At 38.3% G+C, this 12,248-nt stretch overlaps 1 protein-coding gene across 1 annotated transcript in view; it reads right to left on the bottom strand.

The window, feature by feature from the left end:
* The window catches only part of TMEM163 (transmembrane protein 163), a 125,047-nt gene that overhangs the window by 35,871 nt on the left and 76,928 nt on the right, over window positions 1-12,248 (bottom strand). Inside the window, exons 3-4 of the mRNA XM_019472197.1 lie at window positions 9,598-9,641; window positions 8,376-8,467 (exon numbers count right to left, since the gene is read on the bottom strand). Coding sequence (XP_019327742.1) covers window positions 8,376-8,467; window positions 9,598-9,641 — 136 coding nt within the window. The remainder of the gene's footprint in view (window positions 1-8,375; window positions 8,468-9,597; window positions 9,642-12,248) is intronic.

The raw sequence follows: 12,248 nt of genomic DNA, 5'->3' as shown, positions 1-12,248 counted from the left end.
AAACATTGGAACAGGCTGCCCAGGGAAGTGGTTGAGTCACCATCCCTGAAGGTATTTAAAAGACGTGTAGATGAGGCGCTTAGGGACATGGTTTAGTGGGCATGGTGGTGTTGGGTTGATGGTTGGACTCTATGATCTTAGGGGTCTTTTCCAACCTTAATGATTCCATGATTCTAGTCTATGATTCTGTGATCAGTATGCTCTCTTATTTGAATCGGAGGAAAAGAAAGAAGAGCCAGACCTCACCTGGCAGTATGACAGCCATTTCCTCCCATAAAAGGAGGTTTCTAATTCTTTTAAGCTTTGGGTGCAAGAGTAGGATATGTTACAATCCCCATATTGCATGCCTAAATGTAATACACATATATTCAATATAACTTCCGTAAGGCTCCCCATGACCAAACCCTGGGGTAAATATTCTCAAGTGGTGTCATCTGAACATAAGCAAGAGAGAAAAAAGGGTCACAATTACTTTGGAAGGAGAGGCTCACTCCGTCTTAGGGTCTCAACTGTCATCACATTTTCTCAGTAAGAAAGAAGTCTTTACACAAACTCACCAGCCACTAACTCCCCACATTTGCCCAGCAGCCACACAGACGTACCCACTTCCTTTACTAGCAGACGTGGCCCTGCAGAAGGTGGCAATGGTGATGGCTCTTTACAGAATCTGCACAGGGGCAGTAATAAAGTAATAAAGGGCAATTTCAATGATCACCTTTAAAGCAAAAATCACTGGCCGGATGAAAGCCTCTGGAGTGCCCTGAACTAGACCATAGGCAACTGGACAAGAGACTATAAGCAAAAGTATGTTTTTGAAATTCGAAGAGATAATGTAACATTGGAACAGGCTGCCCAGGGAAGTGGTTGAGTCCCCATCCCTGGAGGTATTTAAAAGACGTGTAGATGCGGCACTTAGGGACATGGTTTAGTGGGCATGGTGGTGTTGGGTTGACGGTTGGACTCGATGATCTTAGAGGTCTTTTCCAACCTTAATGATTCTATGATTCTATGTAGTGCAAAGCAGTAAGGTATCATTTCATGAAGCCATACAGCACTTTTACCTAGCAACTGAAGAAGGATACCATGTACATATCTGATTTCCCCTGTCTTCCAAAAATGAATTGCACCAGAAAGTAAAGAGCAGGTGAACAAGGCGTCAAAGGAATAGTTATCCATAAGATACCCACGCCGACAAAGGGAACACCACAGCAAAGGACAGTTCCTTTGGGTATATTCAATTCAGAGTAGGTGTCTACTTACCATACAGAGCTGCACAGATGATTTTATTATTGCTGTTTACTTAAGTCTAAATTTCAGAAAGATGGTAACTAAGCAACTGGTAAGGGTTTCTAATCACTTGACTAGGCTTCTCCAAAGGTCACATGCCTAAGAAGATATAAGGTTATAAAAGAAAAACTGTTCAAAGCTGTATCCTTCTGCTTGATAAACATCCACCGTTTCGTGGCAGTATTTGAAACGCTAATATGCCTACTTGCCGCACTGCCCCATTTACCTGAAGAGGCTACTTACAATCAAAAACTGAACCCAAGGCATACTCTGTGAAAAGATAACTGACACAGGGTACGTACCCAGGAGGCTATCAAGCAACCAAGGAAAGGGATTGGTACACTGGTAATGTTGTAGTCACTGGGTATTATAAAAAGGCTGTTGATATCATTAATATGCTTCATAAAATGTTTTTAAATATCCTAATTCCCATGTCATACTGTTACATAGCCATAAGTTTCACCCCTAGCGCATGAAGTCCTAGGAAAGGGTCAGAATATCCTTGTGAAACGCTAATATGCCTACTTGCCGCACTGCCCCATTTACCTGAAGAGGCTACTTACAATCAAAAACTGAACCTACTCTGTACTCTGTGAAAAGATAACTGACACAGGGTACGTACCCAGGCAAGCAACCAGCAACCAAGGAAAGGGATTGGTACACTGGTAATGTTGTAGTCACTGGGTATTATAAAAAGGCTGTTGATATCATTAATATGCTTCATAAAATGTTTTTAAATATCCTAATTCCCATGTCATACTGTTACATAGCCATAAGTTTCACCCCTAGTGCATGAAGTCCTAGGAAAGGGTCAGAATATCCTTGTTTCCTTCCTTCCTTCCTTCCTTTCTTCATTACATATCCCTGTGTAATGGATAATCCATATATATATATAGATATCCACATAGTGGATTCCTAGTGTTGTCTGACAACTGAAAACCCCAGTGAAGCACCACCATGTTCTTCTTTCATCAGACAGAAAAAAGGCACAACAATGCTGAGCACTTATAAACTGAAGCTATATATATACACACAGATTAGAAATAAAATGTACATCTTTACCATTGAGCTTAATTAAACATAGGGGTAGGGTAGTGAAGGATGCGAGAGATTTTCTAATTGTCGCATCCAGCATTCTAATTATGAGTCAGATTTCCTGACTCCATCCCTGAGGAGTAGTCAAATATCTTTCTTGGAGGTTGGTTTTAGCTCAAACTAAGTTAGTAATTCTTGGATTAAGCTTTTACAGTTGTGCTCTTCTGGGATGTCAAAATAGATGAGAATACCGGTTCATTCTCCCCATAATTTAAGAACCTATTAAGAATCAAATCCTCAGGGCAGGCATTTTTCACTTGGCCAATGGGTTCAGCATTCTGACAGTATGAAATCCAGCTGCCACAGCTAAGGTATAATGTATGGAGATGAAAGTTAAGTTACAGACACATAGCAAAGTTTTTAGATAATGTCTAGTTGCAAAGCTGTAAAGACTGCAAGACCTTCCCAATTCTTGATCCATTGTTTTTAAACATAGCATAAGGTAAGAAAAGCTATGCAAAATAAATACATGAGCAGAGATAAGTGAAGCCACCTACTGTTCCAAGTAAAGTGTCATCTTACTCACAAAGAAAGAGTACTCCAGAATCATACGCTGCCCCACCGAGGACAGGAATGACTGTTTTCTCCTGGCAAAAAGCTTCCTCAGCAGCAGGTGAAGGTATGATAGATACCTGCACCCTTGTCTGCCACACAGTAGACTCTATCTAATTCTTGTTACTTTAATATTACTGCCAATGTTTTGGATGACAGCTTCACCAATGGGGGAGACATCTGCATTCATTATGTATTATGTCATGGCAACATAGAGCGCCACAAGTTCATTAGAAATTATTTGCCCATGATACAATTTAATTTTCTTATTACAATAATAAAGGAAAGAATAGCTGGAGTCTGACATATGCAATTAAAAAAAAAAATAAAATAAACCAAAGCCGTGAAAGAAATGTGAGCTTTCTGCTCTTGGCATAATCCAGAATGCTCATTATGAGTAAGGTTTCCTATTTACTCTGGCACTGGGTTAAGAAAGATGTTGACAGACTGGTTCTTGGGAAACACGGAATTTAACTTGGTACCATCAACAACATAATATATAATAAACACCAGCTGCAACTGTCAAGAATCACTATGTTAAATATGCTGTACAGAGTTAGTTTTTGCAATACTGAACATACAAGCTCAAACAAAACCCAGTAGCCAAAAAAATCCTAGGAGCAATGGATCCTACGGGCATAAGCAGAAACTCAGTCATGCGCTGCTTTGTACAGAAATGCAAGATCGTAGCTCTGTAATGTAACAATAGGGATATTGCTTTATAGCCTAAGAAGTAGCACTACTCCATTTATTCCATTCAACCTGAGCAGGCTGCCAACTAGCTCTATTAACTTACTGTGAGCAAAGTCCTGTTTTCCTGAGAAGAGGGAAACAAACAAGATGTTTCCTTTGTTCACGGTTTTGAGATCTTTCCAACCAACTATACATAAAAAGCTCCATCTTTTACAGCTTTTTCACAAGGCTGTGTGCTTCAAGTTTGTTACTCTGTTTTCTCGATCTTTCCTTTTTTAGTGGTATTTCTCACTTTCTCCTCACACACAGTTCCAGCACTCCAATCCAAGTCCTTCATTCCTGAATTTAACAGATCAAAGAGCTGCCCTTTCGCTGTATAGCTAGTTACTAGTTCAACCTCTCATGAGACGTTTTTCCAGGTCCCTAATGCTTCAGTCTTCTATTAAGAAATTACTTCTACTGCTATTTACTGGGTTTATTTATGCACATGAAAAAACTGTTACCGCATCACTTTCAATAAATTTCGTCCTTCAACAGAATTTAGATTTGCTTCAGCAGCCCAATAAGCTATTATGTTGCTAAAGATTTACTAAAGAGCAGAATATTCAAGAATATTTGTACACTGGTTATGGAGAGCAGTAAGGGAGACCATTCAGATTTCTTTGTGCGTCTTGAATGGCTCAGTGATCATTCAATGTTCAAGTCACAAAACAGAAGATTGGACTCAGACCTTTAACCTGACAACCTGCTCTAATCGACCCTGTGTGGAGCAGGGGGTTGGACTGATGACCTCCAGAGGTGCCTGCCAACCCCAGCCATTCTACAGCATAGCACTGCACAAAACTCTCACCACAAAGTAATAAGCTGTACCTGGCCCAAAGTGCACAGGTAGTGGGTCTAATATATTTTTACAGTCTCTGGTTTATCAGCTACATCAGAGTATATTCCCTCCTCTTAGTTTTTGCTCTTATGAAGAAAAAATAGGAACTGCAAGAACTTTATTTTGGTCATAAAATTTCATCTTTTGTTGAGATTCAAAATTATTTCTCAATTTATTTCAGCACTCTCTTCTTTCTTGGATTTCTTGATCATTGCTTCGTTGATGATGAAACCTCTAAGTTTCCTGCATGTTAACTTGCAACCCAGCAGATCACACTGAGCAAATCAAGCACTCATGAACTATGTACTCTGACTCTCTTCCCAGATATCTGTAGTCCTTCCCAATTCTTGCATTGCCTCAAGACCTACAATTCTCTCAACCTAATAATATTACACATTCTAAAATACATGAAAATGTAGTAGCCTGTTTTTACTCTCTTTTATTTGACTGCCAAAACAGAAAGATGGTGAAGTGCGAAACTATCCGAAAAGTAACAAACATCAAATATTCATCCCACTCCTACATACTCTTTCATTAATGAGCCAGCTAGGCAGGATCAAGCAGTGTCTCATATGGCCTACAATCTTACAGTGGTTTATACCTGATCTTGGTGAATATTCATTATATTTTCAAAGCCACTTGGTATATTTAAAAATAAAGCATAAAAATTTCATCATAATTTAAGACATACCTTGAACATAACCAGATATATCTTTTCACACTTACTTAAGAAAAATTCTCATCAATGAAAGACTTGAAAAGCCTGCCAGCTTTAGCTTCTCAGGCCATTCATATCAAAGAATTTTCAAGAAGGGCAAATGGCAGAGGTAAGTTAAAATATATTTTGCAGTTAATACATGTGAACCACCATGAGAATCAACAAAGATGTACATTGTATAACTTTGGTCACATGTACACTGAAAAAGTACCTTCTCATCTTGCCCCAGAAAATGAGAGAAATCAAACGATGTATTAAAAATTAAACCCATTAAGCCGAGTTAAACTCAGCAGGACAAATTTTCATGATAGTTTCAGCACTACAATTCCCCTGAAGTCAAATGGAAATGCACTGGTTCAGCTTAGCAGAACTTGGCACAGCAAGCAGTGTTGTACTGTTCATTCTGAGTACCAGCCCATGAAATGTTGCATCTCTAACTTCCATATGGCTACATCTTAAGTAAGATTATGCAGTTCTTTTACATCTCAGCATTTTATTCTAAGTATTTGATTCATAGCACATTGTGAGTCAGGCTGTATTCTCTGTGTCTTCTTCTGGGGTTTTGTTTTTCATTCTATCTTTATGTTCTCTCTCGACGATGTCCAACAGTTAGGATTGGATCTGACGTTGCCCTTCCGTGAGAGGCTTTCCACTGATTTTAACAGATTTTGGATCAATCTCTTGCTGTCAGGTTTATGGAACAGGAAGTTTTACAAATTTGCAATACATAATTGGCAATTCCACTTGGCTTTTGTCAAGGAGCTCAGGTTATTTTCAGGTATGTTAGGATACACAGACAAATGTAATATTTAAATCAATAAAAGACAGAGCTATAAATAAAGAACTAAACTGAAGTCACTCTGGCACACCTTACTTTGGTGAACAGTATTAATGCTTTTGCAGAAAGCCAGACTTTTGTACGGGCTGCTGCACTAAGGCAAAGTATGGCTAGGCACACAGAAACAGGAATAACGCATAGCATGACCTAAGCACCCAGATGAATTTGCACGGAACTGTCCAGGAGTCTGAGAGCAGACTTCCCCACTGAGGCACCGGCACACAGAAAACAAGGACTGTGAAAGACCACGTGTAGTTATAGGCACATATGACACAAAGATTATTTACAAGGTAAGCAAGCAGCCAGGAGGAGTCATGCAACATTTTTCCAGTGTAGAGGAAAAATAATTACATGCAGTCTTTCAAGCAAGATACTGATTAAAACACAACAGGAAACTAGAAATGTGCCTCCCTCAAAAATCTGACACAGTAAGAATTGCCTTAAGAGACACCACCATCTCTTCGCTTGTCGGTACTATGATGATTCTCCTGTCAATTCTAGAAACGGAGGGATAACCAGACTGCCTATCTAGTGATTCATATTCCCAGCATATGGTAACATTCTTTCACTCAGTACTGATCTCATCATGTAACCTTGGCTGTCTTCAACTAGAGGGCATGGCAAGTAATTCATTGACTTAATTTAGCCTTATGTAAAGCAGAGGGATTATATGAAAGCAAATTAAAAATGAGCATAAAAAGCAGGAAAATATGTTTGCTACTTCGCTTGTTCACTTTATCGGCTTAGCCATAGGGATATGTTGATTCTTCTTTTATATTGGGATTTATTTTCTCTGTAAAGTACTTTACAAGGTTCACTTGAAAAAGCTCAACAGAAGGAGATTTCAAAAATATGTTAATTGAATGTTGACAGGAATCTCTGTGGACGCCCACAAAAGCAAGATACTCAGGAAATGTCTGTTAAGATCTCCAAATTTGTGCAGGAAGACTAATTTTAATCACATATTTCTGGATTTATTTTTATGAATCAATGCCACATCAATCTTCCATGGCCTTTTATTCCAAACTGTTATGTATGGAGCCCTGCCAGAAAGGAACTCACAGCACCGGCAAGCTGTTGCATGAGCCTGAGTTAATGCATGTAAAAATACTGCTTATTGTTTTCTTAGTTTTTAGGAAAGGACTATGAAGACAAGTTATAGTCCCCTCTATGTGTTTTTTTTTTTCCCCCCCACTTGATCCTACCAGTTATGTTAGAGCTCAGTTTCATCAGGCTTCCCATCTTGTAGAAGGGACTTCATTAGAGGTGTTTCAGAACAAAAACTACCTTATCCCCCTTTATTGTAAAATTGTAGTCCATTCCAGGGGATAGTTGAACTACCTTCAAACAAGCCAGATGGGATACTGCTAGCAATAGCAGCACAGAACAAAACCAAAGCAGATAAATGTACTGCAATTCTCCACCTAGATGTACCCAAAAGTTGAGTAGGAGGTTAAAGTCTTCTTTATGCACTAGCTGGAACAATCTTGAGGCAATCTCCACCTGACCTTCTCAGCTACCACATGCATTGCCAATAGAAATGCTGCACAATGCACAATGATGCAGAATATAATTTCCACTGTGATCAATACTGCACTGCAAATTAAAGACTTTTTCCATAGGGTCTATATAGTAAGCATTAAATATGCTTACTCTGCAAGCATATCCTTTTTTCCATAAAGACAACATGCAAGTATTGATATACTCTTACTTACAAAACAGCGATAGTTCTGTAATAAAAAGGGTGTGCCTATCTCTCTCTTTGTACAGCAGTTATAATAAACTGTGTCACCCTACTATCATATCACTAATACAGGCTCAATCTTATCAGATGTTCTGTAATCTCAACTTCTAATAATATCACTAGCAGTTGAAATTATTTACATTCAAAGAGAAGGGGTTCATACTCCAATCTTGTTAAGGGAAGTACAAATATAATGCAAGCATCAATTTTAAAAACATACTCTAGTAAGAATAATGGAGTAAGATACAAAATAAAAGATTTACAAATCCATTACAGATTGCAAATACAGTTCATTGGATACAGATGCTGCAAGGAAAAAAAAAAAATCACAAAGCCCTAACAATTACTATACTGGCTAAAAAAAAAAACAAATAATCACAATCACAGGGAGGTTTGCCTTAGGAAAGGCTGCATGTTTGGGACCAAACAGTAAGTTGGCAGAAGGAAAGAATACTTGCTGACATGACAAAATGGTTTTTGTCAAAGCTCTGGAATCTGTAGCATCACAGCTTGACAGCAAAAGCTCTGCAGGCCTCTACCAAAGCCAAAAGTAATTAAGTGTACTTACATGTACTCCCTGTGTGCAGAATGCACAGCAGCTGCGTTGCTGTAACGCCACAAAACTATCGCTGATGACAAAACATCCAGGGTAGCATCAAACTGAAAGAGACACAGAGTCAATTGTGTGGGCCATTAAGTGTGCCCAGTAGTAACAGTAATGCATTTACTGTCCTGCTGCACAGGCACAAAGCAGCTTCAAATAAATCATTTTAATGAAAGTAGGATTTACATTTATTAAATTGATCTTCACATTTTTGCCATGTATTATTGCACAATGGTACACTTCAGAGCTCAGGAAGTCAATCAAGGGATTAAAAACTTTTTATTTGTAATCCATCTCCTGCAGAGAAGTTAAGAAAAAAAAAAACCATACCACAATCTGCCACTGTGGCACCACAAGAGTTAAAATACTAATATAATTCTTATGCAAAGACTCTAAAAAAAAAAAAAAAAGTGTTTGAAAATGACTGCCAAGCATTCCTTTTTCCTGCAAAGTCACTAATTTTCTGCAATAGGTTTTGTTTCAAACCAAGCAAACATTGACTTTTTTTTCAAAATCCCATTGTATCCAGATTTCATATTATTCTGTATCATCAGCAAAATTGCCATGTTTGTATTTCCAGTTAATGAAGACATGATGTCGGGTAACACCAAAAACTAGGCTTGTCCCACTGTAAGAACTTTCATCCTTAAGTCAAACTTTCTACGGACTCAACCTAACCTTCAAATTTGAAAGCAAAAGACAAATTATTTGAAATGAGTCAGTTTGCTTGTTGTTAGGAATTTTTTGCTCTGCCACTAATCAGGAAAGTCATGGCAACTACCAGAGAGGAAAGCTGTCATCCCGAAGTCAATAGGAGTTTTACCATAGACTTCAATAGGAAAAGGGTCACAACAAAGTTCAGAAGGGAACTTCATAATTTGGCTGAAGTTCAACAACAGAACTGATTAAGCCAAGAAATTTTGTAGAAGAAAACCATATCTGGTGGATAATATCTATCAATAATGAGATATAAGTATTGATATTAACTCCAATATAAGACTGAAAAGTATAATGAAAGTATCTTTACTATCCTTTCCAAGATATGACTTCAACAATATTTTTTATCATCCATCGACTTTGCACACCTTGCCATGAACTTACAATAAGAAAAAATACAGTATTTCATGTTCAGAAAAAGCCCATGATAAAAAATGGTAGAGAATATTTAAATTGTATCTCTACTTACAGCAAATCCAAATGATGATGCACTGTATCTCATTACGGAGACAGCTAAAGGAAAGAAAATATTATTTAGAATCACTTTAAATCTTCTTTGTATCCTTTCTTCTTCTCTAGTCCGAGAGCTACTAAACTGATTTCAGCACATGGGCTTAGCTTCACCCAGTCCCCACTAGAATGACCTGACACTTAAAAAAGGTCTACCAGAAAGGCCTTCTGCTGCAGGAAATGGTTAGGTCACTCAGGAGATGCTTTTCTTCCAAAATCATAATGGGGCAGACCTTAGCGTAGCATTCAGAAACAGTCTCGTTATGAAACATGCTGCATTTCAGATGCAGTTTTGAGTAAAAATATGTTGAAACCACAATTTCAAACTCTCAGAAAGCTTTACATGTCTCAAAGTGCTCCTTGCTCCAGATAGGCACAAAAGTCCACCTCAACTGGCTGACAGAAAACTATGCAGGCCCATCCAGACTTCTTGACTGCCACCTTTTTGACAAAAAGCCTAAGGGTAATTCACACAGCCCCAAGAAATGCGGCAAATTCCATCAGATCAGTAATTTCCAATGGAAAAAGCATCAGGAGGAAAAATTTTGACCAGCACTGATTTTGGCTGCATACTGCCTCTAAAAAATAAACAAGATTTTTAAAATGGGCTAACATCTAGAAAAAAAATTATCATTTTTATAATTTTACTCCATGCATCCTAATTCTCACAGTTCCCAATTCTAGGAGGTACTGTGCAAGGAAAAAAACCTTTCAGCAGCCCAGAGGAATACCAGGGAAGAAACAGGCAGCAATGGAAGAGGCCATCACCTGGAGATGGGATTTAATCAAACTGCAGCTTTCACAGGCTAACAGCAACACTACAGCCATGTCAGGCTCTCAAGCATTGAGCAGCTCTAGCCTTCTTGCTGCATTTTGTAGAGTGTGGAGCGAGAACAGGACTAACTGAACCTGTGCTCCCGCATAGAAGGGCACAGCACTCTAGTTACAATATTAAGAGGGCTCAGAATAAAGCCTAACAGGATTAATTTTACTACTCTTTCATGAACAGCTGTCAGCTAACTTACTAAGAAAAATACATTCTCATAAAAACAAAAATACTTGAACTAAAAACCACAGACTCATCAACGACTTTGTCAATCTTAGGCTGACAAACGCAATATCTAATTTTCGGTATTCCAGTATTCATTAGAACAGCTTGGCAGAACAGAGCTGCTATGGTTTGACTGTTCTTTTCAGTAACAGCAAGCTGCAGTTCTGTGGCACTTATCTGGAAAAACAGAAATTAAAATCTTGGAAAAAATAACCCTTTTCTTATTGATCTAAGACCTAGCTATGGCCACGAGCATGTCAGATATCACAAATATTTGGACTTTATCATTACAGTTGGCCAAAACACAAAGAAGAGTCATCAAGTTCATTTCCAGATTCCCATTTTCTCAAAGATTGAAGAGTATTAAAACAGTTAGTATAGATTTACATCTCCCTCTCATTGTTAAATTGTGATTTCCCACACTTCATCTCCTAGGTGAAAAAAAGGCTATATTTCTCGGTCAGACTTGCCAGGTAAGAGCTCCACTTGACAAGCTGACACTAGCTTGCAGTGATCCAGCTGCAAATGTGAACACTTCACTGCATAATAATATATTACCATTCAAATTTTCATTGTATGGCTCCTTAGAGGCATACACTTTCAAAAAATGCAGAAGTTGCATTAAAAAAAAAAAAAAAAAGAAAAAAAAAGGACATTCACAGGTACACACAAGCTTGCAATGTTCCTGTCGTTACTGCTTTCATATAATGCAGTTCAAAGCCACACTTTTACTCCTACTTCTATTTCTAGCCTGCCCCTGTAGTGGAATTAGCACCTCATCTTTTACTAAATTGCCAGCTTTTTTCCCCACTCGAATCCAGACTTAAAACAAATTAACACTATGGTTCCCTTAAAAATGAATATATAATTTCTAAGGGTGATGAAGTGCATACAGATAGCCACACTTTCAAGAATGCTTCAGGTGCCATGTTTGGTGTATTTAAAGCATAAGGTCTTCAGCATGAGAACTCTCTTTATTTTTATGTATTCTACCACAGTGAATATCACTACATTAATAGCATTAACACACAATCTGTTTGGCCTGAGCTACCCAAAACAGTAGTTAAAAACAAGTATTAACTAACAGCGTTACAAGTCCGCTTAAACCTTTTTGCTAGCTAGTGAATACGACTGGAGGAAAGACTTTCCAAGGACTGGTACCCTACAATACTAACTTGTAGTGGTAAAAGGCCGTAATAAAAGTAGTAATGACCATTTAAGCACTGGAAAGATATATTTTTATATTATTTATTTACATACTGGTTTTCTAATGGGAATAACAACCCATTTGTCTTTCTTTCCGAGTCAAATAGCAATGTTAAAGCGCCTTTAGCCCTGACTTAAGCACATTAATACTTCTAGCTGACAAGTACAGTCATACAGAATGTACAGATACACACATCATTAGGGAAGTGATCGTGCCCTGTACTCCGGCACTGGTGAGGCCGCACCTCGAATACTGTGTTCAGTTTTGGGCCCCTCACTACAAGAAGGACGTCGAGGTGCTGGAGCGTGTCCAGAGAAGGGCAACGAGGCTGGTGAGGGGTCTGGAGAACAAG

This window comes from Aptenodytes forsteri, unplaced genomic scaffold (genome assembly GCF_000699145.1).
Source record: "Aptenodytes forsteri isolate BGI_AS27 unplaced genomic scaffold, ASM69914v1 Scaffold11, whole genome shotgun sequence".
Lineage (NCBI taxonomy): Eukaryota > Metazoa > Chordata > Aves > Sphenisciformes > Spheniscidae > Aptenodytes > Aptenodytes forsteri.
Note: the sequence above shows the minus strand (reverse complement) of the source record. Positions and strands in the feature narration are given on the sequence as shown.